This window comes from Mirounga leonina, unplaced genomic scaffold (genome assembly GCF_011800145.1).
Source record: "Mirounga leonina isolate KUSES-001 unplaced genomic scaffold, KU_Mleo_1.0 Mir_125, whole genome shotgun sequence".
In the NCBI taxonomy this organism is placed as follows: Eukaryota; Metazoa; Chordata; class Mammalia; order Carnivora; family Phocidae; genus Mirounga; species Mirounga leonina.
The window spans coordinates 63,083,202-63,109,730 of NW_023270305.1; the positions used below are offsets into that span (position 1 = coordinate 63,083,202).

Below are 26,529 nucleotides of genomic sequence, written 5' to 3' on the forward strand. Positions count from 1 at the left end.
CTCCCTGCTCAGCGGGGAGCCTGCTTCTCCCTCTCCCTTTACTGCTCCCCCTGCTTGTGTGCTCTCTCTCTCTCCGTCAAATAAATAAATAAAATCTTAAAAAAAAAGACATATGTACCCTGTTTATTTTAGCATTATTTACAATAGCTAATATATGGAAGCCATCCAAATGTCCATCAATAGATGATAAAGAAATGTGGTATATATGTGTAATCGAGATTAATCAGCCATAAAAAAGAATGAGATCCTGCCATTTGTGACAACATGGATGGATCTAGAGGGTATTATACTAAGTGAAATAAGTCAGAGAAAGACAAATACCCTCTGAGTTCACTCATGTGTGGAATCTAAAAAAAACAAATGAACAAACAAAAAATGTTAACAGACCCACAAATAAAGAGAACAAGCTGATGGCTAACAGAGGCGAGGGGGTGGGAGAATGGCAAAAATGGGTGAAGGTAAGTGGGAGGTACAGGCTTCTAGTTATAGAATGTATAATTATGAAGGATGAAAGGTAAAAAAAAGGGAATATAGTCAATGGTATTATAATAGCATTGTATGGTAAAAGATGGTAGCTACAGCTATGGTGAGCATAGAATAACAGTTGTTGAATCATGTTGTACCTGAAACTAATGTAACATTATGTGTCAATTGTACTTCAATAAAATTAAATGGACAGAAATAAAATTGTTTTAAAAATATTTCAGAGAAAATCCTAAAAATCTTTATGACAATAAATTTTAAAACAAATTAAATAGCAAATTTCTTTAAAAAAATTATAACAAAAAGTTTAAGAAAAATAGGAAGCCCAAATAGTCCAATAACAATTTTTAAAAATTGAATTCATATATTTAATACACACACACACACACACACAATATAAAACCAGGCTTAGATGGTCTTACAAACAGGTAAAGCTATACATTGAAGGAATAGATTATTCCAATCTGTAACAGTTTTTTCCTAAGAACAAAATAACAGATCATTTTGCAACTCAGTCTATGAGACAAATACATCCTTGATAGCAAACCACATAGGGACAACATAAGTTAGAAATAACATTTCTCACTAAAAATTACTCATTACTAAATTATGGATTACTTATAAGCATAGATGCCAAAATCCTAAATGAAACACTGGGTAATCAAATCAGTGTATAAAATGACAATTAATCATAACCAAGTTTGTTATTCCTAAGAATATGAGTAGTTTAAGTATAAAATTATCATGTCAACAAATTAATACATTGGGAGGGGAAACAAATGGAGAGAAAGGCATTCAACAATACTGATCTCCATTAATACTAAGAAAGAAACTCTTAGAAAACTTTTCTAAGATCTTTAACATGATATCTATCCTGGTATGCACCAAAAGTCTATAACAAAAATTATCTGAGTAGTGAAAAATAAGAAAATATTTTCTTTAAAAGCAGGAACATGACAATAATGCTCACCATAAACTTCTAATCATCATTGCCCTCGGTATCCTAACCAGAAAAGAAAAAGAAGGAAAGAAAAAAAAGAGAGATGGAGAGGAAAAGGAACAGAGAAGGAAGGAGGGAGAAGAAATGGGAGGGAAGGAGAGAGAGAAAGAAAAACAGGGAGGAAGGAAGGAAGGACTTAAGAAGAAACAGACTCATATGTACATATTACATACATAATATACATATTACATACATGTGATTGTTTAGATATGAATGATATTCTATATAGAAATGCAGTAAGGCAATTATGTATAAGATAAATTTTATAAGGTAAATATCCTAAAATCAATTGCATTTTTACCATGTGATAACCAACATAAAGTGTTATTTTAAATATTGATATTTACAATAGCAAAAAAATGTAAATGTTATCTAGAAATAAATTTAAGATATTAAGACCTTTATAGAGAAAGTATCAAACTTTATTGAGAGACATTAATGAAGGCCCTAGAAAGATGATGATATACCACAATTAGGAATAGGAAGACATAGTATCTTCAAGGTAACTTTTTTTTTCTCAAAATTAATCTATACAATCAATGTAATTCCAAACAAAACTCTATCAAAGTTTTTTCAAGTTTAAAAGCTGATTCTAAAATTCATATGGAATAACCAAGGTCCAAAATAGGCAAGATACTACTATAAAAAATAAGAGAAAGGTATTTTCTTATAATATATCATATATCAAGACTTATCAAGACTTAAGTTTCAAGTAATTAAGTACAGCTCTGGTGGCAGATAAAAAGGACACTGGATGATAAAAGAGCTTAAACAAAAACCCATGCAAAATAGTTACTGAGATAAGAGAAAAATATTTTTGCAGATGAGGGGGGAAAGGGTCTATTCAATAAATGGTTCTGAGACAATTGTTCACTCATGTGGATAAAAATTCTAAGTCACTGGATAACAATGAAATTGAGTTCCTGATTCACACTACACGTAATTACCACTGTCAAACAGATTAAAGGCTTAAATGTGCAGGGCAAAACTATAAAATTTTTAGGAAAAAAAAAAAGCAGAATATTTTCCTGATCTCAGGATAAAGATAGATCACATGAGAATGAAGACATAAGTTATAGCATATTTATACAATGGAATATTATATAGTAATGAAAATTAACTACAGCTACCTATAAAATAAATGGGTGGTTCCTAAAAATGCCAAGTTAGAACAAAACAGAGGATCATAGGGAAAGGAGGGAAAAATGAAACAAGACGAAATCAGAGGAGACAAACTGTAAGAGATTCTTAATCATAGGAAACAAACGAGGGTTGCCAAAGGAGAAGGGGTTGGGGGAGGAATGGGGTAACCGGTGATGGACATTAAGGAGGGCACGTGATATAATGAGCACTGGGTATAAGACTGATGAATCACTGAACTCTACCTCTGAAACTAATAATACATTATATGTTAATTAACTGAGTTTAAATTTTAAAAAATAAATTAAAAAAGGAAAATAAAAAAATACAAAGTTAGTGTAAAATAGCAAGTAACAAAAGACTACTTAAAGAATGATAAGTTTTGTATAAAATCAGAAAACAAGCAAAATCATGCAATGTATTGTTTGGAGATGCACAGTTTAGTGATAAAATTTTTAAAAATTTTAAAGCACAAAAATCACATTAGTGGTCACTTCTAGGCATAGGAACACCAGAGGAAATTGGAAGGAGCAACTAAGTAGATGCAGTGGCATTGGTTATGTCCCATTTCTTCAGGCCACAACTATTTATTTTGCTTAATAAGTTACATTTATTTTATTTATGTGCTGTAAGTTGTGAATATGATGTAGTTTTAAAATCAAAATCTCAATTTTAAAAAGATTTGTGCTCGTTATAGAAGGTCTAATTTAACAATTGGAGTTCTACAACTCTAAGTGGGGATTTGTGGGCAGAGGTATGGGTGGGAGTTTCAACTGGTAATGAGTTTTGGGGTTTTTTTTTTTAATCACTGGAGTTAGTCAAGCATAGGTAGGTAAATCCCTTTAAATTACTGTGAATATTTGAGAGTCAACTTGCAAGCATTAGTTGGCTGATTTCATTAAATCCCTTCCATATCTGAAAGATTATTATTCTGTGGATCAACTGTTGAGTGAAATAATTTAACTATTCATGTTAGCCAAAACTGGAACCATAGAGAGCCCATATAAATACTGCCCTGATCTTCTAGTACTGGAATTAGAATGAATCAATAGCTCCCAGAGGAAGCTAGGGAATAGTTTCACCCTAAGAGTCTCTTCCGTCTGTTTTCCCTTAAAGATAATTTAATCCTTTCATTGTAAGTCTTTATTCTTTGGTGAGGTAGGGGGAAGGAGGGAGGAGAGGGAAAAGTACATACATTTAGTAATTTCACCTAACTCAATTTTATGCAACTAATTATTTAAAGATAGTGTTGAAACTAATTTTAGCAAGTAATAAATTGGAGGCAGTATCTTAGGAAAATATTCTGCCTTTTAATCTTCATAGATTCTGGAGTTGGAAATAAAAGGCCACTTTCCTGAAAGTGTTACCAAATGTTTCCAGATCCCGCACCATCAAGAAGATTGAGAATGCCAAATCAAACTACCAGGACAGTCACCTAAAGGGGCCATTTAAAATTAACTTAAAAGCATAGATTGAATAAATTCATTCGTGCCAGTGTCCCAAAGGCAAATGCAATCTTCTGAGCCTGAAAATGATAGAAGCCAGAAAGGATCCACAACAGAGGGTAGAGTGTCCACTAAATCCACAGTGAAAACACAGCCAGTGCCTCAAATCACTCAGGTAAGTCAATTATCTCTGTGGACACCCTCTCAGAGGTGCCTTCTCCCTGGGGAAATCTGCCTAGAACTCACTAGCCCACCCATCTGTCTTCTAAGCAACATCATTTTTGGTTATTAATTACAGCAAGAAAGAGGACTCATGACTACAATCCAGAAGTTCTGGTTTTATACCAAGTGGGCTGGAGGAAAATGTTGATGCCAGGACTGGAAACGAGTCTCCACCCCTCACCGAGTGACACTCTTATTGATGTTTCACACTGTAGGTCATGTCCTTTTGGAGGAAGTCAATCATAGCACTTTCTTGAAGAGAGAAGTGATCAGCAGGGACACTTCTAAGGTATAATTAATGTAAACTATTCCAGACATGCATCAAGGTTCTATTTCCTGTCTTCCTTGGGTCAGGGTGGAAGAAATCCAATAGAGAAGGATAAGAGAGTAGCTTATCTTGCCCCGGAAATCACTACTGACATGCAAGAATTTTGCTATTTGTCTGGAAGCGACCAAAAAAAAAAAAAAAAAAAAAAAATCCCCTGCTGGGTCACATGACCCTGGCAGATCTCTTCTCATAAGGGCGCTGTGTGGAGCTTCTGAAATCTGTGGAGATTCTTCTCTGCAGATGCAGGAAGAAAGCAGGTGGATGGATGAATAAGTATGGCCTTGCTCCTGGTCACCTTGCTGGCATTCCTGAGCTTAGGCTCAGGATGTCATCATCGGATCTGTCACTGCTCTCACAGGGTTTTCCTCTGCCAAGAGAGCAAGGTGACAGAGATTCCCTCCGACCTCCCCAGGAATGCCGTTGAACTGTGAGTATCAGAAGCAGCGGGAACAACGGAGGCACTGGATTTGTGTGTTGTATGCTATTACTATTTTCACATTAGGCTGATAACTGTCGGGCTGAACTATTTCTGCCCTGACCAAAGGCTTGAGTAAAACAGACTCCCCCAGTCTAACATCCCTGCTTGCAGCTCTCCCAGGATCTTAAGAGTTTGTCTCAGCAGCTGCCAGAAAAGGGCAATGTGGAAAGCTCAATGCAAAGGCAAAAAGAAGATGTTTGAGTCTTTTCAACACATTTGCTCTTGGGTTCCATACTGTCTTTGGTGGAACTGGAAAAGTAAAACTAAGAAAAACTAGAAACTTTTTTTTTAAGATTTTTTATTTTTTATTAGAGAGAGAGAGAGTACAAGCAAGGGGAGCGGCAGGGAGAGGGAGAGGGAGAAGCAGGCTCCCTGCTCAGCAGGGAGCCCAACGTGGGGCTCAATCCCAGGACCCTGCATGACCTGGGCCAAAGGCAGCCACTTAACTGTGCCACCCAGGCGCCCTGAAAAACTAGAAACTTTGAAGACCTGGAACTAGAGGCAGAAAGACAGTTGTGATTTAAGTGGCATGTACAACGTGTCTCCTAAAGATGCTGAATTTCAAGAAGGCACGAGTCACTGTCACTTTGGAGGCACCAGCAAATAATTCCTGAACTGAGGTTCTGCTTCCTGGGGAAACAGGGAGTTGGAGGAGAGGGGAAGGGGTGTGAAGAATGGAAGAAAGAAAAGGGGAGGCAGAGTGAGCAGGAAAAATATAGCATCATCTTTCCTACAGCTGGGAAAATGTGAGTCACAACTTCAGAATTTCACTGAACTATTTTAATAAGAAGTTGATAGACTCTGAGAGTTGGACAAGATCTTTAGACATCATTTCACTCTATCTCTTCATTTTACAAATGAGGAATCTGGGGTCCAGAGAGTCAAGAGATTTGTCTGATCTCTTACAGTGAGTCAAGGCACAGCCAAAACGAGAAATCATAGTCTACTGTTCTTTCCACCAAACCCTATTCTGACTGTCCAATTTCTACTTCCCCTCAGTATGAGCAAGTTGTTAGGCTCAGAAGTTGTAGATATAGTCCATGTATTTATTCCAAGGATTTTAAAGAGAAGCCACTATTTTGGAAGCCTGTTTCACTCTTGGTCCCATAAAGCTAAGGACGACTCTTATTTGACTTCAGAGTATGGCCAACTTTTCAGTTCACAATTACCAAAACTACACTCAAACATGGTGTTGCCTTTCAGATGGTCACTCAGAGACAAATGGTCACACGCTTGGTTAGTTATGCTTGCTACTTTTCCCCTGGATATCTCAAGTCCTCAGTTCCTATCCAGAGGCGGCTGCAGTGGCAGAGAAAATAACTAGTCAGCTTTGTGTTTTGGCTACACTGCTTCCAATAACACAACTATTCCTGACTATGGGGAAGAACGTGCCTATGCACAGTCTGGTTTATTAGGTCATCACAAACACAGGAGAAGGTCAATGCACCTGAGCTCCTCTAAGAAGTCACTTGCTCCTAAGCAACTTTGAATGATTGCTTAACCCCTTCTGAACCTCAGGTTCCTGAGTTCTAAAGTGGTTTTAATACAACCAGTTGGTTGTATTATTTAATACAACCAGTTGGTTGGATTATTTTTAACACTATAAGATATAGCTCCCTCACAAACATAGCCATTTCTACCTCTCTACTTCTTCCAATGTTTCTGGATGAGCCAAGCAGTGCCAACCAACTGCTAGAGCAGACAACCCCTAACAAGGTTTAATTTTAGGGTGATACTCATCCATCCTAAACTCCCTTCTGCACTAGGCCATCGACTTTCTGACATCTCTTTACCAGAAGAGAGATTTTTTTTTTCATTCTGCATAAAAAACATGAAGAAGGAAAGAAAAGAAGGGAAGAAGGGAGGAAAAAAAAAGAAAATCCATTCCCAAACCTCAAACTTCAGGAAGTCTGTGTGCATAGTGTGGGAGGAGCAGGAGTATGATTTTTTAAAAATAATTCATACTAAGATATAAATGACTAAAACATGTCTCTGCCCAAGAGCACTTTGCAACTGAGAAAGAGATTGTAGGAGAGCGTGTGTTTGTCACTCTTGACAAAGCCTAGCTCTGGGTGAACCCCTTCCTTAGGTGTATATACTAGAGGACAAAGTTGCATAAAACTAAGAAGGGGAAAGAAAATATTTGCCTGTTATTGGCATCCCCCCTCCCCAAAAACCACCCAGGAGTGAGTACAGTTGCTTGAGAGTTTATCTAATCTTGAGAAGATTCTTTTCTCTGCACACTCATTAATAGGGTGTGAGTTGGGCTATTCCAGAGTTCAACTTTGCAATCTTCTGGGCAAGGTATATAGAGGAAAAGAAGATAAATGTTGCTTTAGTCATTCGGTGTAAAAAAATTATTTGAGGATATTTTTGAGGTTAGTTTGTTCATCATCGAAGAGCAGATAAAATGCCAAGTGAACTAGAACTCAGATGTTGAGTTAGAATGCAAGAACAATTATTTTTATTTTTGTTTTTTAAAAGAATTGGATTGGGTTTATCTGGAACACTGGCAGAGGAAAGATGAAATGGCTTATTCAACTACATATTTCTAATTCACCTTGCAGTCTTCTGCATTTGGGTGTTGACTTTAATGATGATCACATCAGATGGAGGTGGACAGAATAGCCAGGCTTCAGGGAGTACAACTGCTTAACCCGTCAACACATCACAGCTTCATTGTTAGTCAGATTCACCCAGGGGTAAACAACTGCTACATCTTACCATGTACAATTTATCCTATCATTCCATCTACCTTGCAGCACTTTCATTTTATATATATGTCAGCTATCACGAGAGATTTCTAATTCCCAACCATCCGCCCATGTTAATATTAACACCAAAGCAACAGGAAAGCACCATCAACAGGCAGGTACATTCCATTTACTGAAGGGCCCCTACCATTTGCCTAAAGCTTTACACAAAATACTTTATGAAAATTTCACAACAGAACTGCAAGTTTGGTATTGTTGCTCTGTTTTTCACATGAGACAAACCAAGGAGCCCAAAAGTTCAGCAGCTTGGACGCTGTCAGCCCTGTGGCTCCTAGATGGCACACCTGGAATCCAAACTTGAGCCTGGGTTCCTACCTCTTTTCTATGCTGTGTTTAATGAAAGCCTCTGACTCCTTTCATCTGTTCCTCTTCAAACAAAGATGTCCCTTAGAATTTGCCCAGAGGTCAGCAGTTTTTCAGTTAAGAGCCAGTAATAAATACTTTAGGCTTTATGGGCCATAAGTCTCTACTGCAAGTACTCAACTGTCACAGTTGTATGAAAGCTGCCATGGACAAAACGGAAATGAATGAACATGGCTGCGTTCCAACAAAAAACTATTTTCACCACTGAAATTTGAATTTCATATCATGATGCATGTCACAAAATATTCTTTTGACTTTTTTTTTTTATCATGTAAAAAGTGAAAAATAGTCTTAGCTCATGAGCCACAGAAAAACAGAAGGTAGGCCCCCTTTGACCCACAGGCTATCTCTTGACCCACTTCTGATTTAGACTATAGTTAAAAGCAGCTAAATCTTACTGGTTTAAGTGGGGTTGAGGCAGCCTGAAACAACATGGCACCACGGAGAAAGTACTGAACTAGGTGAGCTGGGGCAGGAACGGAGGGAATCCTAAGGCAATATTCACAGGCGGGCTTTTACTGTTTTTGACAAGTCAGAGATGGTATAGTCTTTAGAATCCAAGAGACTAAAGTCCGAACCCAGGCTATGATTGCTCTACCACATGGGCTCTTGGCTGTATAATGGAAACTGTAATGTTAGCCTTTCTCAAAGAGTTGCTGTAAGGACTGTATGGGACAATGATTATTTAACACCTAGAGCCATGCCTCTCAGGTGGTGGTGGTAATGCTTGTCGTTGCTGTGGTCATCTGTCAAACACTAGGAAAAAAACACCACAGAGGGCATTCATGATGACCAAATGGATCAAGAGGTATGAGAATGCTTTCAACAATTGATATAGAGATCTTTGTAACTCTGAGATAGTTTATAATCTCCTACTTACTTGAGAATAATCTCCTCCTCCCGTGGCTGGAGCACTTACTCTCTGTGCACTTATTTTCTGAGTAAGAAAATGTGTTCTTTTAGGCTTTCAATATTTGCCAAGAACTCAGGGAAGTTTCATTCTGACCACAGAGGAGTTTTGATTTCTGACTTATCCTAGAAACTCAGTTTCAATTGGAGACAGTGAATCTAGAAAGGACACTTTGATCTTGCTTTATTCTTCCTGGAGTTACAATTTCTAAGGAGAATGTGAACACCCATTCAAAATCTTAAATTTTAGCTCTAAGTGACCACACAGGTACAGCTATCTTTCTCTTCAGCAGGGTCAGATGACCACAATACTAAGAGGAGAAAAGGGTCCACTGGTGGTCCCTGTTGACTCAGGGAGATCTGCACTGAGATTTTATTATAGGCATGTGTTGACCCCTCTGTTCATATCAAGTTCCTGTATCTCATTGCAATCTCAAATGACCCGCCCTTACTTTTAATTATCTAATTATATATTTTTTTGTTTTAATTTCTCCCTTTGCCTTTTATTCCTTATTTTGATGCTTTGGTTTAGATCACTCACCTTATTCCAGAATCACAGATTATTGTTTAGCTAGGAGCTACTTTAGTCTGTCCTTAGTTCTGAGGGATTTATCAGCACTGTGGGCCAAAAGGGAAGACTTTTACTGTGCCAATTAAGTTCTGTGATCTTCAAAAGGGAAATGGAGCTTTAGATGTTTGTAAACAAGTTTAATTGTGCATTTTTTTCCTCTGAAAGCATATTCTGGGATTAATATTCTGCAGAACACACTCTAAGAAAGGCTACTCCAAAGGCTGGTCTATCCAACACCAGCCACCAGAATGAATCCTTTGTCAAGTCTGAACTGCAACCTGGACCTCCTGACTCCCAATTCAGTGCTCAGTATCAGCTGCAGGCAAATCTTGGGCTGGGTTTTCAGGGCTTTATGCCTGAGAAGCTGCTGTTTAAGAATGTAGTGTTTCTCATAAAGAAGATGGTTGCGAAAACTATAGCCACGTGGAAACTAGGTGTTACTTATACTGAGGTGAAGAAAGGAAAGATAAAACAATGGATTACAAGACTAGTAAAAACCCCTGTCTTCTGGATTTGTTGAGTATCGATGGCTCACTTTCTTAATTCCCCATATCCAATCAGTTTTATATACTCCCTTCATATTGCTACTACCAGTAATTCTTTTTTTTAAAGATTTTATTTATTTGAGAAAGAGAGTGTGCACATGCAAGTAGGGAAAGGGGCAGAGGGAGAAGGAGAGAATCTCAAGCAGACTCCCCGCTGAGTGTGGGGCCCAACAGGGGGCTTGATCTCACAACCCTGAGATCATGACCTGAGCAGAAATCAAGAATCAGAAGCTCAAACGACTGAGCCACCGAGGTACCCCATCAGTAATTCTTTCTTTATTGCCGTCATCAGTTTGGGCCCTGAATATCTAAAGCCAGGATTGCATAATTATGTCCTACTTTATCTCCTTTCAATCAATTGATCTCTCTCTTCTCCAAACCAGCCTGCACACTGTCATTGAATTTTTCTCCATAAAATACCATTGCCACCAAGTTATGATCCCCCATTCAAAAATCCCACTCAGTGGCTCATTTTTCTGACTGCCTATCCCTGCCCTCCAACAGGAGCCGTCCACTCTGCAAGGCTGAGGAAGACTCACTCTTAAGCTCAGTTTGTTTATTTCTGCCTCCCTGTGTCTTCATGTTCTGCCTCCTGTTTATACTATCCTCAGTTTCTTCTTTCTTGCCTCTTGAAATCCTACCTACTTATCATCATCTTGCTCCAAGGTTGCCTCCTTGATGAAGTCTTCCCTGATCACTTCATCTTTATTTAATCTGAATGCTAGTACAGTTCATTTCACACTTAATTTCTTACTTTGTCCTTATTTTTCCATGTGTGTCCTATTTCCTCCACTGTAGTGAAAATTTCTTTTGTATTCTTTATTGTGCCTGGTTCGATGCAATGTATGTTCTGGGCCCTCAATTACATGTAGAACAAATGATACAATAAATCAGGGGGAATTACATCTGTTTATTTGCTCCATTCCTCAGTACTAAGGAAAAGATTCTTATAAAAGATGATTATTGCCCTCCCTGCGGTGAACTACTATAGGATTTGACAGTTTTCTTATTTTCCTTGCCCTTTTTTTTGTGTTTGTTTTAAGAAAATGCCTGTATATCATTCTAGAATCAATTAAATTATTCAGAAAAATACAAAGATCAAATCTCCTAAGTTAAAAAGTTGAACATTCTGAATTCTAAACACGTCACTCAATTCTCCTGACATAAGTAATAATACTTGCCTCTCTATACCTAACAAGAATATTGAAAAGATAAATGACATTGCCTAAACAAAATCACTTTAAGCCAGGCAGAAATGTTCAAAGAAATATAATTTTTGCCAATTAAGGTCAGATTCCAAACCCTGAATGTGAGGTTTCCTGTGTTCCCCAGATGTGCTTTGATTACTGTAGTTTTATCTGGATATCAAACCAAACATCCCACTGTGAAGATTACCCCTGGTGCCCATATCCACAGACTCCTACTGTCTTGTTTATATATTTCTTTGACAGAAACAAACAGCACAGTTTTCATGCTAATGAATACATAATCCTTTCTCTCAAAACAAAATCTTACGCCTACTTTAGTGAGAAACGGTATATGTATGTCCAACATTTGGAATTTAATTGGGCTGGGGGTAAGGGAGGTTTATATTCCCTGTGGAGGAATCAGAAAAATGACTAAAGGGAGAGCTATATAATGCAGTACCTTGAAAGGGAAAAAGTCGAAATTATATTGCAGGGAAAGAATCCTTTAAAATACAAGATGAACTCTACCCTGAGAATTGGCTGAGAGCTATAATTTACAGTCATTATCAGCAATTGAAGAGTAGGGGTTTGAGACAGCAAAATTCCACTAGCTTGGTGATAATAAAATCCCTTGTTTACCCTAAAGGTGAGAGCTGTCCTTCCTCACCCAAGTCCTCTACCGAAGAAGCCTAAGCTTCCGAAGCAAGACATGTTGGCAATAAATGGGAAATTCATTTAACTTTTGATTATCCCTCCCCACAGCCATTATTGGGTTATCTAGTCACTATGGTTGATTGGACTATACTTTTTTTTAAGCTGTTAGATTTAGACTCTCCAATTTAGCTTTGTTTAGACTAGACTCTAGCTTATATATCCCACAAGGTCAGCTAGGAAAGAGAGTAATTATTTTTAATTGCTTAGGATCTGATTATAATGAGATCTGAATGTTTGTTCTTAATCTGACTTCCCCTGAAATATCTCAGAGCATGTGTTGTGTCTTCGACCTGAACATGTCATTACCTTGTTCTTTCCTACAGGATATGCCAACTGATCTAAAAAACTTCAAGTGATGTGCAAAAAAAAAAAAAAAAGAAGAATAAAGTAACCAAACCCTGGCCATAGCCTTGAACTCAATGATATTTTTAGCCTTAGGAGTAGCTTGAGTCCACTCTTTCATCACTTCTCCCAGACCTTTTCGGCAAGAGCTAACACTGAGCTTTCACAGAATGCTATGTTAGAAATAGTGGAAAATAGTATGAGCCAATTTCTGTATCCCCCTAATGCCAAGCTTGATGAAAACCTCTAAAAAATAGGAACCCAAAAAGCTCAGCTAAGTTTAAGTGACACAGAGAGATCAATTAATAGAGGGCATCAGAAAGAAAATTCATCAGTACATTGGAAACTTGAAGTAAAATAATGCCAAAGTTTCATTCAATTCTAAAATGCTTCGATGTGACAAACATCTTCAGGCACCAATCTTCCCAAAGCCAATAAGCTTTTTCTAGGTCTCAGAGTCCAGCAGGTATGTAATTCCTCAACTCCTGTGATTTCAGTTGTGGGATTTTGGGGGGCGGGGGTAGGAGTTGAGGAGGGTTCCTTTAGGCTCAGTAGACAGTTTTGTTTTGAAATACAGCATGGAAAACCTCACACAGATACCCCTCTCTCTTGTTATTTTCAATTTGCAAAGGGGTTTTAAACAAAGATTTGTGGGAGATCCCATCTCCAGCAATGACTGTAACTCAATAGATGAGGGCTGATGGGAGACCACGGAACATTTCATCCACAGTCCTCCCAGAAGAAGAAGGGCATGAAAAAGAAAGGCCCCTCTTAAGAAAGGGCCACAGCCTGGAACACCAGATTTTTCAGGAGTGCTCCAGTTTAAAATGTTCTGTCCCTTCTGATAAAGTTTACTAAATTTTGGTTCAGGTGATGGATCACATCCCTGGAAGACAGGCTTGCCTCTACTTGTGTGTTCCTTACTATCTCACAGCAACAGTTTCTAAACTGATTTCTGTGCCTTCCATCATCTGCCCTCCCAGCTCCTGGCTCTGAGCTCTTGCTGTCATTGAATTCCCCTGTGGGCTCTAATATCCAGAGCTAGGACAAAAGTCCCAAGTCCTGAGTTGGACATTAAGGTCTTCCATGTTTTGGCCTCAGATTAGCTCTCCTGTCTTCTCTTTCATCTTCCATGCCCTTAACTCTTTCCTTCATACACTACTTTCTATTCCCAGATAGGTCTTCTATTCTCCTACCCAATACTATTATCTTCTCCAACCTCAAGTATGTTACACTTCAGTATTATTCAGTTTTTGAGACCAAAGTAAAGATGCTCATTTTTCATGGTTTTCTTTCAACAGCAAATATTTGATTATATTTGTACAAGGCATTGTATTAGGCTCTCAGGGAAAAAAGGAATCAACAGGGGAGCTGTTCAAAGAGAAGAACATCAAAGAAATAATGACAATACTGTTTTTCCTCACTTTTACCCACAAAAGTCAAAATCCCTGCTGGGAACCCAGAATAGTCATTGTCAAACTCGATCATTTGACAATTACTTGCAAGTTGCAATCTGAAATCACAGGTTGTGTGAACTGGAAGAAATGGATGCCCAGGAAAATCCAATGAGAAGATGCTTGATTGCTTCATGCCAGAGGCAAGTGGGTGAGAAGCTGGGCATCTTCCTGTCCCATCTAGATTTGCCCGACCACCTAGGGTTGAGGAGTTAGGCAGGGCTACTTCCACAGCAGTCTAATCTTTAAAAGGTCAGAAAATCCTAGCTTTATTTTTCAAGGAGAACTCAGACCTCAAATGGAAGAGAATGGCAAATGAACACCAGCAAATGTATGGTAAAGTTTAAATGACTGATGTCCAAATATTTAAATGTGACTAGAAGTTTTCAAATTGTGAAAATGCAAGGGACCGTATTCTGTGAATTGAGATAGAAGAAAATAATACAGAAGGTGGAAAATGGCACCAAAAGGGAAAACTTAGTTTGCACTGTTTTCTTTGCCACCTTTATAATTTTCCCCAAAGCGGCTGCGTTCACAAATGCTATTATGTGGATACCAGGAGAGAGTAGGTTAGAGGAGTATATGAATCAACAGACTGTGTATGCCAGGTTCCCCCCGAGAAGCTGAGTGTCGTCTCTGAAATATGGTAATCATATAGACTTAGTCTCGACAAAGCCCTGAGGTCTCTTCTGAAAATGACACAACCTAAAAATTTCAACTTTGGCAAAAGGGGGACGCTAAGAAGGAATTCTTCTATGCTCCTGAACTTGTAAGCAATTTTCTTTTTGTGTAAATTTCAAGCTGTTTTGCATGCCTATGTTAGCTTTAGAATTGAAAAACAAAGTGAATGAAAAAGAATGATCACATCATCCTCAGGTAACTCCTGAGCAAGTATCGAGAGTCGGTCCAAACCCTTACCACTGCCATACACCCACCAAAGCTAATCTCTGGTCAAGGCAGGAACAAAAGAAACCTTCGTTTAATTGGTGTTTGTTTTGTGAGCAAGCTGTGTAGAATTTCTCTAAGCAAATATATTGGAGGTGGGGGAGAGATTGTGGAAAATGCAACAAGAAACACATTTTTAATTTCGAAAACAAACTGAAAAGACAATGAAAGCAAATATGACAAAATGGTGAACAGCAAAGAGGTCATCTGAAATTCCACATACAGTAGCAAAGTTGCTTATCAGGACCCTGATTGTGAAAATCGGTTGAGCTCCTTCAGTAAGAACATACAGTCTTGGAATGGCATCTGATTCCTCCAAACATATACTAGAGACAAGAGGAAAAAGAACAAACAGTTATGATAGCCAGATAGGAAAATTACAAAGTAGCTCTGGAGAATATTACAAAGTAGCTCTGGAAGCAGAGCTCTCCAGTAAGATTTCAAGGGAAGAGCAAAAGCAGAAAAGGAAGCAAGGAAGGACAGAAGGAAGGAGGGAAGGAATAGGAAGAAGGGAGGGAGGGAGGGAGGAAGGAAGGGAAAGAAACAAACAAATGGCAGGCTATTAAGATAGGAAATCGCTGAGTCAGTATCTAAATCTTGCCTCTGGGGTTAGTCAGATTCCCTGGATAAGATTTTCCCAAGCTTCTACCCGAAGGGTGAAGCCCTATGCCAGCATTCTGGTAGCTAAGGAAAAGGGCTAGGGCCTCAGCCGCCATCAGTATTCTCGGGTGTCCTCCAGTTCAGAAACTATCTATTCTACTCTCTTTTAAGAATAAACCTTTGCTGTTTTGCTCAGGGGGACCCAGCACTTGCCTGACTGCTCCAAGTGGGAAGTATGGCTGCCTCTTCATCTTTCGACCAATCCTCTTTAGTTAGCCACCTGACCCTATTTCCTCCCCACTCCCACTTGCAGGGACACCAATGCCTCCAATTCCTGAGTGTTTTAGGGACTGTGCAGTGTGAATCACATCAGTTTAGGATTCCATTTTCTAGAGTCTGCCAAGTCAGTACTTCTCAAACTTTAATGTGTAAGCAAATCAGAAGAATATATTGGAAAAATTCAGATTCTGGTTCAGTAAGGCTGCAGTAGGGCCTGAAAGTCTACATTTCTCACCAGCTCCCAGGAGGCTTTGTGGCTTTATAAAAAGCCTTTAAAAAAACAGCTTACTGTCTCCTCAGTGGGATTTCAAGAGGAAATGGATAGTTATTTAGTTATTTGTTTACTATACCATCTCTTCTCAGGAATCTCCACTCATTATTCAACCCACTCAATCTGGCTCTCTTCCCATAGGAACCACTGAAAATTTTCTTGTCATAGGTACCAATAAACTTCTCTTTATTTTCTGTATGTTTTATACTGTGCTTATATCATTTTTCAAATAAAAAATAAAAATTTGGGGCGCCTGGGTGGCTCAGTTGGTTGGGCGACTGCCTTCAGCTCAGGTCATGATCCCAGGGTCCTGGGATCGAGCCCCACATAGGGCTCCCTGCTCCGTGGGGAAGCCTGCTTCTCCTCTCCCACTCCCCCTGCTTGTGTTCCCTCTCTCGCTGTGTCTCTCTCTGTCAAATAAATAAATAAAATCTTTAAAATATAAATAAATAAATAAATAAAAAATAAAAATTTGAATATAAGAGGAATGCCGCACAATTCAGGTGCCAGATGTAATCAATGGCCACTCCCCTATCCACATGTTACATGCCTCTCAGGAACACTCAACACAGTTGACCATCCTCTTGCTTGAAACTGTTTTCTCTTTGAACTTCCAGCTTCTGTGACACCACACTAGCCTTCCTCCTACATCTCATGCCAGACCTGGATCTGTGCTGAGTTCTTTACTGCTGCCCCATCTTTAAATGTTGGAGTTCCCCAGACCTCATCTGGACACTCTTCTCTCATGCATCTGTACTCTCTGCAGGGATATCATCCAGTCCGTGGCTTTAAATATCACTTCACCTACAATTAAAACCTCTTCATTAAGCACCAGGCAAGTAATATCCAGCTGAAACCTTGACATCTCCACTTAGATCTCTTACTGGCATCTCAAAACCAAACAAGTAGAAAATAGTACAATTAATCACTTTCCCTAAACCTCTCAGAATCTCCTCTCGCAAGCTTCATCATCTACAGAAATGCACCTATCCCCAGCCCCCCACACACCCAAATCCAATCTAACACCAAGTGCTAGAGACCTGACCCCTAAAATATAGCACAAATGTCTCCACTTCTTATCTTCCCTACTACCACTCCAGCTCAAACCACCATCGTCTCTCGCCTGGACTACTGTAAAAGTCCCTACCTCTTCTATCCCCTGGTTCCACTCAAAGCTACAATCCAGCCCTCACACAGCAGCTAGGTAAAGTTTTAAAGAGTATGACATATAATTACTTAGAATTGCACTTGGAATAAAATTTATTCAACCCGTGTTTCATGTTACTTCCTATGGCAGGCACTGTTCTAGGTGCAAGAGATCCAATATTGAGTAAAACAAACAAAATCCCTTCCTTGCTGAGCTTCTATGCTTTGCCACGGCTACAAAGCACTCCATGATCTGACCTCTGCCTGTCTTTTCCACAGGCATAGTGCATATCATGTCCCACTTGCCCATCATTACTAATCTTAGCTACCTTGGGCCCCTTTCTGCTCTTCCAATACACCAAGCTCTTTCCCACCTTAAGACTTTTTTTCACTTGCATTTCATTGTCTATAATGTCTTTTTTTCCCCCTCATTGTCTTCCATCTGTCCAGTGTCTACCAAAATGCTACCTCCTTAGAGAGGCCTTCCTTGACCACTCTGCTATAGTAGCAATCCTCTAGCCTAGTACCCTTTTCTTTCATAAGGTTATGGCAATTTGAGTGTTTTTAGTTACATATTTATTTTCACCCACTAGAAAGTAGAAGTAAAGTTTCATGATGGTAAGGATTCCAGCATGTAGAATAGTTCCTGGTACAGAGTAGATACTTAATACATACATGAATGAATCAGGGCACCTGGGTGGCTCAGTCGGTTAAGTGACTGACTCTTGATTTTGGCTCGGGTCATGATCTCAAGGTCCTGGGATGGAGCCCCATGTCTGGCTCCATGCTCAGCAGGGATTCCGCTTAAGATTCTCTCTCTCCCTCCCTCTCCCTCTGCCTCTGCCCCTCCCTGCTCAAGCTTGCACTGTCTCTCTCTCTCTCTCTCAAATAAATAAATCCTAAAACAAATAAATACATGAAGGAACAAATGACAGTCCCTTCAAGCAAGTAAAAACTAGAAGGAAACACCAAATTTAACAGACATCTAGGAAGTCCTACTATATCACCATGCTGTTTATTTCTCATACTATCTCACCAAACAGTCTTGTACTATAGCTATTACTGTTCCCATTTTGGAAATAAATGTAATTGAAGAACTAACCCAAAGTTATTTAGCTTCTCAGTGTCAGAAATGAAATTAATATTCCTGATAAACCTAATTTAAAGATGCCCAGTCTTTGTACTAAACATGAAAAAAAGACAAAGAGGCCTCCCTGTACTCAAAACTTCTGAAGCAAAACAATCTAAACTCTTCATCTAAATTTATATATGTACAATTCTGGAGTTATCCATAATGTAAAACTTACATATTATCTTGTCTCTCAAATACAGTAAGCTCTCTGAGGGCCAGCATTCCATCCCTCTCCTGCAGCCATCCAGGGGTGGGTACTCAGTAACTACTCAATAGAGAGGACACACACAGAAGATGAATGAGCAAGGTCATGAATAAATAGGAGGACTGAAAGGTAAATGTCAATGGCCATTTCCAGTGATAAATTGCAAAATAACCAGAAGTTGTCTAATAATGTTCAAGAGCCCTTTGAGCAATTTGTGTATGCCTATGAGAGAGATGATTGGTGGGGCTAACTCCCACTCTCTGTTGCCCCTTCCACATTTCCTATGAAGACAGTCCCTCAGAAATAATTAACTGTCAGCAGGTCAAGTAGGTCATCTCCTGTAGGTATAAAGGCTTAACAAAAGTGAATGCTATGTGGAAATGGAGTGCATGATGAAGGATTGGAGAGCTCTGTAAATACTCTCTAAACTGTCTTCATGCAATGAGAATGAACCTTGCTGATGATGTTACAAAATCTCCACAGAGTTAAAAAAAAAAAAAAAAAAAAAAAAGAAAGAAAGAAAAATTCCTTAGTGATCTTATATGACCTCACAGCCTCTTCTGTAAGATTTCTTCTAGATTTGAGGAACTGTACTTCTGTTGTCTCATCTTGAATGTGATTTGAAGTCTGGGCCAACTTGCTCTAACTAGTCCACATCTTATGTAATATGATTTGAAAAGCACCAAGCCAGCTCAGTTCACCCAAAATATCTCCCCCGATCCTTGTCGCAATGCCACCATTAATAAAGTAATTCTGGGAGGGTTCAATATTTCCTTAATTTCTAAGACTCTGCAGGTGAAATATAAAATCCTCTTGGAAGAGAAATATCTTGGGTTTTGAAGGCTAGTCCTTTGCTCTAGCATTTTTCAAAATATATTCCTTTAGGAAATACATACTTTAGGAAACTGATTTAGTGAGATGTAGCTAACCAAGATTATGCTTTGGCAAATGGGCCTCCATATATACACAGAGGAGCTGGAGAGTTGAGAAAGGTAATATATACAACCCAATGTATGTGGTAGACACCAAAAACTAATTCCCCTCTTTTTAAAATTCTGTCTTCATCTATGCAAATCTGCTTTGCTCTTCAAATCAGAGAATTTATTGCTAAATGAACTTTAGAGAGCATACACTTCCTCTCTCCCCTTGTTTTAGGAATGAAAAATGAGGCCGAGCAAGATAAAATAACTTGCCTAAGGTCGTGTGGGTAATTAAAGGTATTGTCTAGCCTCTATTTCCAAAGTCAAAAACCCTAAACCCACAATTTACAAGTTTTTATGTCTGGCTTCCTGATAAAACATACCTCTCTACTCCCACAAAGAACAGACAATCCTCCACCACCCCCTCTGCCTCTCTTCACACCCAAGGGAACATCTTCCAGATATTATGAGCATTAGAATTCTACTGCTATTTTCCTTTTACCTTTGCCTGCTTCTGAAAAACACCATTATTAAGATAGAACACAAGCACATAAGTCATTCAAAGTATAAATTCCAGTGGTTTTTAGTATATTCACAGATATGTACAACCATCACCTGAGTCAATTTCAAAACATTTTTTAAAGATTTTTTATTTATTTATTTGACAGAGAGAGACATAGCGAGAGCAGGAACACAAGCAGGGAGAGTGGGAGAGGGAGAAGCAGGCTCCCCGCAGAGCAGGGAGCCCGATGTGGGACTTGATCCCAGGACCCTGGGATCATGACCTGAGCCGAAGGCAGACGCCCAACGACTGAGCCACCCAGGCGCCCCTCAAAACATTTTTATTACCTCAAAGAAATCCTTTATCCTTCAGCTATCACTCTCCTCCCTACCCTCTTCTACCCAGACTTGAACAACCACTAATCTACTTTCTGTCTCTAAATTTCTCTATTATGGACTTTTATATGGATGGAATTATATGAGGTCTTTGTGACCAGCTTCTTTAACATAATATTTTCATGATTCAGTCAAGTTATAATAGGTATTAATATTCCATTCTTGTTATGGCTGAAAAATATTCCCTTGTATAGATATATCACATTTTGTTTGACCATGTGTCTGTTGATGGACATTTGGATTATTCACCTTATGGCTATTATAAATAATGCTACTTTAAACATTTGTGTATAAGTTCTTGTGTGGACATGCATTTTCATTTTTCTTGGTATATACCTAGAAATGGAATAGTTGAGTCATATGGTAACCTGATATTTAATACATTGGGGAACCACCAAATTGTTTTCCAAGGTGGCTGAGTCATTTTACATTCCCGTGTGTGAGGTGCCTATTTCTCCACATCCTCGTCAATCCTTCTGTTACCTGACATTTTTTATTCTAGCCATCCTAGTGAGCAGGAAGTGATAGTTCATTGTGGTTTTGATTTGTATTTCTCTTATGAGCAGTAATGTTGCACATATTTTTATATGTTTATTGGCCATTTGTATCTCTTCTTTATTGAATATCTATTCAGCTTCTTTGCCCATTTTTTAATTGGGTTGTCTGTTTATTATTGAGTTGTGAGAGTTCCTTGTACATTCCAGAAACAAGTCCCTAATCAGATGTGTAATTTGCATATTTGGCCCATTCAATGAATTGTCTTTTCACTTTCTTGATAGCGTCCTTTGAAGTACAAAGGTTTTAATTTTTATAAAATCCAGTATATATTTTCAAACCTTTGTTATCTGTGTTTTGGTGTCATATCCATATCCAAAAATCCCTTGCCAAATTCAGGGTCATAAAGATTTACTCCTATATTTTCTTCTGAGAGTTTTAGAGTATTAGCTCTCACATGCAGACCTTTGATCCATTTGGAATTAATTTTTGTATATGGTATTAGGTAATTGTCCAACTTCATTCTTTTGCATGTAGATAGATAACCAGTTGTCCCAGCACCATTTGTTGAAAAGACTACTCTTTCCTTATTGAATGGTCTTGGCACCTTTGCTGAAAATTAGCTGACCATAGAGGCATAGATTTATTTCCAGGTCCTCAGTTCTGTTCCATTGATCTGTATGTTTATCCTCGTGTAAGTACCACACTGTCTTTCTCAGTATTGCTTTCTAGTAAGTTTTGATATCAGGAAGTCTTTTTGCTGGATTGTTTGGTTTGTATTTCCTTATGAATTTTAGAATCAACATGTCAATTTCTACAAAGCAATGAGCTGATTCCGATAAGAGATTGTACTCAATCTATAACTCAGTTTGAGGATTATTGCCATCTTAATGATGTGAAGTCTTCTGATTCATAAACATGGTGATTTTCCATTTTTTTTGATCTTCTATAATTTCTTTCAGTGATGTTTTATCATTTTCAAGCTATACGTTTTGTACTTCTTTTATTAAATTTACTGGTTTTTATTCTTTTTGATACTTCATTGAAATTGTTTTAATATTATTTTCAGTATGCTCATTACAAGTATATAAAAATACAACTGAATTTTATATATTGATCTTGTAACCTGTAACCTTACTTGAACTCATTTGTTAGTTCTAACAGGTTTTTCGTTGATTCTATAGGATTTTTCTATATACAAGAACATGTCATCTGTGAATGGAAATATTTTTCACTTCTTCCTTTCTACTCTGCATGTCTCTATTACTTTTTATTGCCTACTTACCCCACCTAGAATCTTCAATACAATTTAAAGTAGAGGTAGCTAGAGTACACATCCTTGTCTTGCTCCTGATCTTGGGGAAAAGCATCTAGTTTTTTACCATTAAGTATGATGTTAGCTATAGATTTTTCATAGCTGCACTCTATTGTGTTGAGGAGGTTCCCTTCTATTCCTAGCTTGTTGAATATTTTTTATCAAAAAAAAGGATGTTGGATTTTATCAAAACCTTTTTATGTATCAGTTGAAATATATCATTTTTCTTATCCTTTCTATATTATGTATGACATTATAACATTGGGATGTTAAACTGTGCATCCTTGAGATAGACCCTACTTAATCATCGTGTATAATTCTTTTTACATGGATTTGGTTTGCTAGTATGTTCTTGAGGATTTTTACATCCATACTCCTTTGAGATATTGGTCTGTAGTTCTCTTGTGATGTCTGTCTGGTGTTGATATGAAGGTAATACCTCACTCATAGAATGAGTTGGGAAATGTTCTCTTCAAATTTTTTAATAGATTTTGTGAATAATTGGTATTAATCCTTCCTTAAGTATTTGATAGAACTCAGTAGTGAAGCCATCTGGGTATGGAATATTCTTTGAGGTTCTTTTTTTTTTTTTTTAATTACTAACTCAACCTCTTTACTTCATATAGATCTGTTTGGATTTTCTATTTCCTACTGAGTCAGTTTCAGGAGTTACATCTTTCTAACAAATTTCTCAATTATTCTAAGTTACCTAATTTGTTGATGTACACTTATTCAAAGTATTCCTTATTATGACCATAAAGTCAATGGTAATGTCTCTTCTTTCATTTCTGATTGTAGTAATTTGAGTGTCCTCTCTTTATTTCTTGGTCATTCTAACTGAAGTTTGCCCATTTTCTAAAATCTTTTCAAAGAATCAGCTTTAGGTTTCATTTTTTTCTATTCTCCCTTTCATTAATTTCTGCTGTACTCTTTATTATTTTCTTGCTTCTCACTTTAGGTTTAGGTTGCTCTTCTTTTTCCATTGTCTTGAGGTGGAAGGTTACTGATTTAATGTCTTTTTTTAATATAGGCATTTACAGCTATAAATTTCCCTAGAAGCATTGTCTTAGCTACATCTCACAAGTATTACTATCCTATGTCTTGATTTTCATTCACCTCAAAGTATTTTGTTTCTCTTTTTACTTATGATACATTGGTTATTTAGTAATACATTCTTCAATTTTGGCATATTTGTGAGTTCCCATTTTTTTTCCTGCTATTGATTTCATATTTCATTCCTCTGTGGTTGGACAACATACTTTATTTCTAACTTATCAAATGTATTGAGGATGTTTTTTATGGCCTAGCATATGATCTACCCTGGAGAATGTTCCATATGCTCTGGAGAAGAATCTGTACCTGTTGTTGTTGAGTGTTCTGTACATGTCTGTTAGATCTAATTTTTAATAGTGCTGTTCAAGTGTCCTATATAGTTGTTGACCTGTCTAGTTGTTTTTTTTTTTTTTTAAGATTTTATTTATTTATTCATGAGAGACAGAGAGAGAGAGAGAGGCAGAGGGAGAAGCAGGCTCCCAAGGAGCAGAGAGCCCGATGCGGGACTCGATCCCAGGACCCTAGGATCATGACCTGAGCCGTAGGCAGACGCTTAACCATCTGAGCCACTCAGGCGCCCCTGTCTAGTTGTTCTATCCATTATTGAGAGTAGGGTGTTGAAGTCTTCAACTATTATTATTGAATCTTCTATTTCTCCCTTAATTTCTGTCAGTTTTCATTTCATGTATTTTGGTGCCATGTTATTAAGTTTATATATGTTTATAATTGTTACATCTTCCTGATAATTGGAACTGTTATCCTCATAAAATATCCCTCTTTAGGTCTACTAACATTTTTTGTTTGTTTTCAAGTCTCTTACCTGATATTAGGATAGCCACTCCAGCTTTCCTTTGGCTGCTCTTTAAAAGAAATATCTTTTCCAGTATTTTTACTTTCAATTTATTTTTGTCCTTGAATGTAATCTGTTCCCTTTAGAATATATAGTTAGATCATGTTTTTTATATCCAATTTGACAATCTCTGTCTTGTAATTAGGTTGTTTAATTCATTCACATTTAATATTATTGATATAGTTGGATTTATATCTGTCATTTGACATTTTGTTTTCTATATGTCTTTTTTGTTCCTCTATTCATCCTTTACAACTGTCTTTCATATTAAGTGGATCTTTTCTAAGGAGCCTATTAATTTCTTTAATGATCTCTTTCACTATGTTTTTGAGATTTTTTAAAAGCAGTTGCTCTAAATTTTACCTTCTATCCCTTATCAGAATCAGCTTTGAGTTTATGTTAGATTAATTCCAGAGGAAGAGGAAGAATGAGAGAGATAATGTTACACCTATAAAGCTCTATTCTTATCAGCTAAAAGAAAAAAAGAAAAAATATACGCATTTATGGAATCTTTTATAATTACATAATTACCTTTATTAGTGCTTTGTTTGTGTGGATTTGATTTACCATCTAGGGCCACTTGCTTCAGCCTGGATCAATTCCTTTAGTTTTTCTTGTAAGGCAGGTCTGCTACCAACAAATTCTCTCAATTTTTACTTATCTTGGAAAATATTCTGCCTTCATTTTTGCAAGATAGCTTTTCTAAATATAGTACTCTTGGTTGACAGGTTTTCTTCCTCTGGGCACTTTAAATGTGTTATTCCACAATCCCAGGCCTCCATGAGGAGTGAGCTACTAGTTTTATTGACGTTCTGTTGCAAGTACTGTCACTTTTTCTTTTGTTTTCAAGATTTTTCTCATTTTCTTTGACTTTAAGCATTTTTACTGTAATGTATCTGTTTATGGGTCTCTGTGCATATATCCTACTGGAGTTTATGGAGCTTACTAACTGTATAGGATATTGGTTTTCAAAATATTTGGGAAGTTCTTGCCCATTATTTCTTTAAATATTTTTTCTTCTTTTTCTCTCTCATCTTCTGTACTCTCATTACACACATATTGGTGTCCCTTCTTTGGCTCATATTTCTCTAAGGCTCTTTTCATTTTTCTTCATTCTTCTTTCTCTCTGTTCTTTGGTTTGAATAATCTCTATCGATCTATTTTTTCTAATTCTTCTGCAGATTTAAATCTACTGTGGAGACCCTCAAAAAAATTTTTTTAAAGACTTTATTTTTATTTGAGAGAGAGAGAGAGAATGAGAGAGAGCACATGAGAGGGGGGAGGGTCAGAGGGAGAAGCAGACTCCCTGCCGAGCAGGGAGCCCGATGCGGGACTCGATCCAGGGACTCCAGGATCATGACCTGAGCCGAAGGCAGTCGCTTAACCAACTGAGCCACCCAGGCGCCCGACCCTCAAATTTTTTAAAAAACATTCAACGGTACTGTTGAACTCTAAAATTCATATATTTTTAAATAGTTTCTCTTTATTAATATCCTCAATTTGATGCACTATTGTCATAGTACTTTATTGCTTTAATCATGCTTTCTCTTACTTTTTTGAACATATTTATAAGAATCATATAAATGACTTTGAAATCTTTTTCTGTTAAATTTGGCATTTTGTTACTCTCAGAGTTAATTTCTGTTGCTTGCCTTATTTTCCAGCAAATGGGTCATACCTCCCTGTTTCTTTGTATGCCTCATAATTTGAGGCTGGAAATTTGATACTTTAGAAAAGATATTGTAGCATTCTGGGTACTGATTCTCCCTCCATGGCTTGCTACTTGTTTGTCTATTTAGTGACTGCCCGGGTTATTTTAGTCAAAGACTCTAGTGTTCTCAGGGAGGCGCAGCTCTGCATATACCCACAGTCACCCTGGGAGGAAAGTGGTACTGGGAGGGCTCTCTTTCACTTTTCCCTAAACACACCAAGATGTTAATCTGTACTACTTGCAAGCAGACAATGTGATGCTTTTCAACAATTCCCTGGAGACCTAAGTTTCTTTACAGACTAATCAAATTGTGGCTCCTTCAAAGAAATCATTTCTGAGGTCAGTGTTTGATATTTGTTCTGACCCTGAGAGGGCTTCTTCCAGCTGTCTTATTTTCCTAGTTCTTTCCTGCAAACTAGCCAGCCTGCATTAGATACTTACTAGATCCATGAATCTCCCAATTGCCTTTTACCACATCTCTACTGGTTTTGAGAATGCCCTTAGGCTTAAACTTCTCCATGCTCCGTTGCAAATGAAGTCCATTCCTTTGGGAAGAGATTAACAGGGATATCTGTTTTGTAGTCTGCTTTCCCCCTACCTCCCTAGACAAAAATCTCAGTCACGACACTGGAACCAGGAGTGGATTCAATGGCAACTTCTCTCTGAGATCCTCCTTCTAGGAGTTAAGCACTTGGTGGAAGATAGGGTAGCCACCTAAGATCCTCTCAGTTTGATTCTTCTGCCATGGAACCACC

General features: G+C 37.8%; 1 protein-coding gene across 1 annotated transcript in view; it reads left to right on the forward strand.

Annotated features, from left to right (window-relative positions):
* The first annotated feature begins 4,809 nt into the window (after nt 1-4,809).
* Nucleotides 4,810-26,529, forward strand: part of FSHR (follicle stimulating hormone receptor) — a 165,903-nt gene continuing 144,183 nt past the window's right edge. The window contains exon 1 of the mRNA XM_035001598.1: nt 4,810-5,045. Within this exon, the coding sequence (XP_034857489.1) occupies nt 4,894-5,045 (152 nt within the window). The 5' untranslated portion in view covers nt 4,810-4,893. The remainder of the gene's footprint in view (nt 5,046-26,529) is intronic.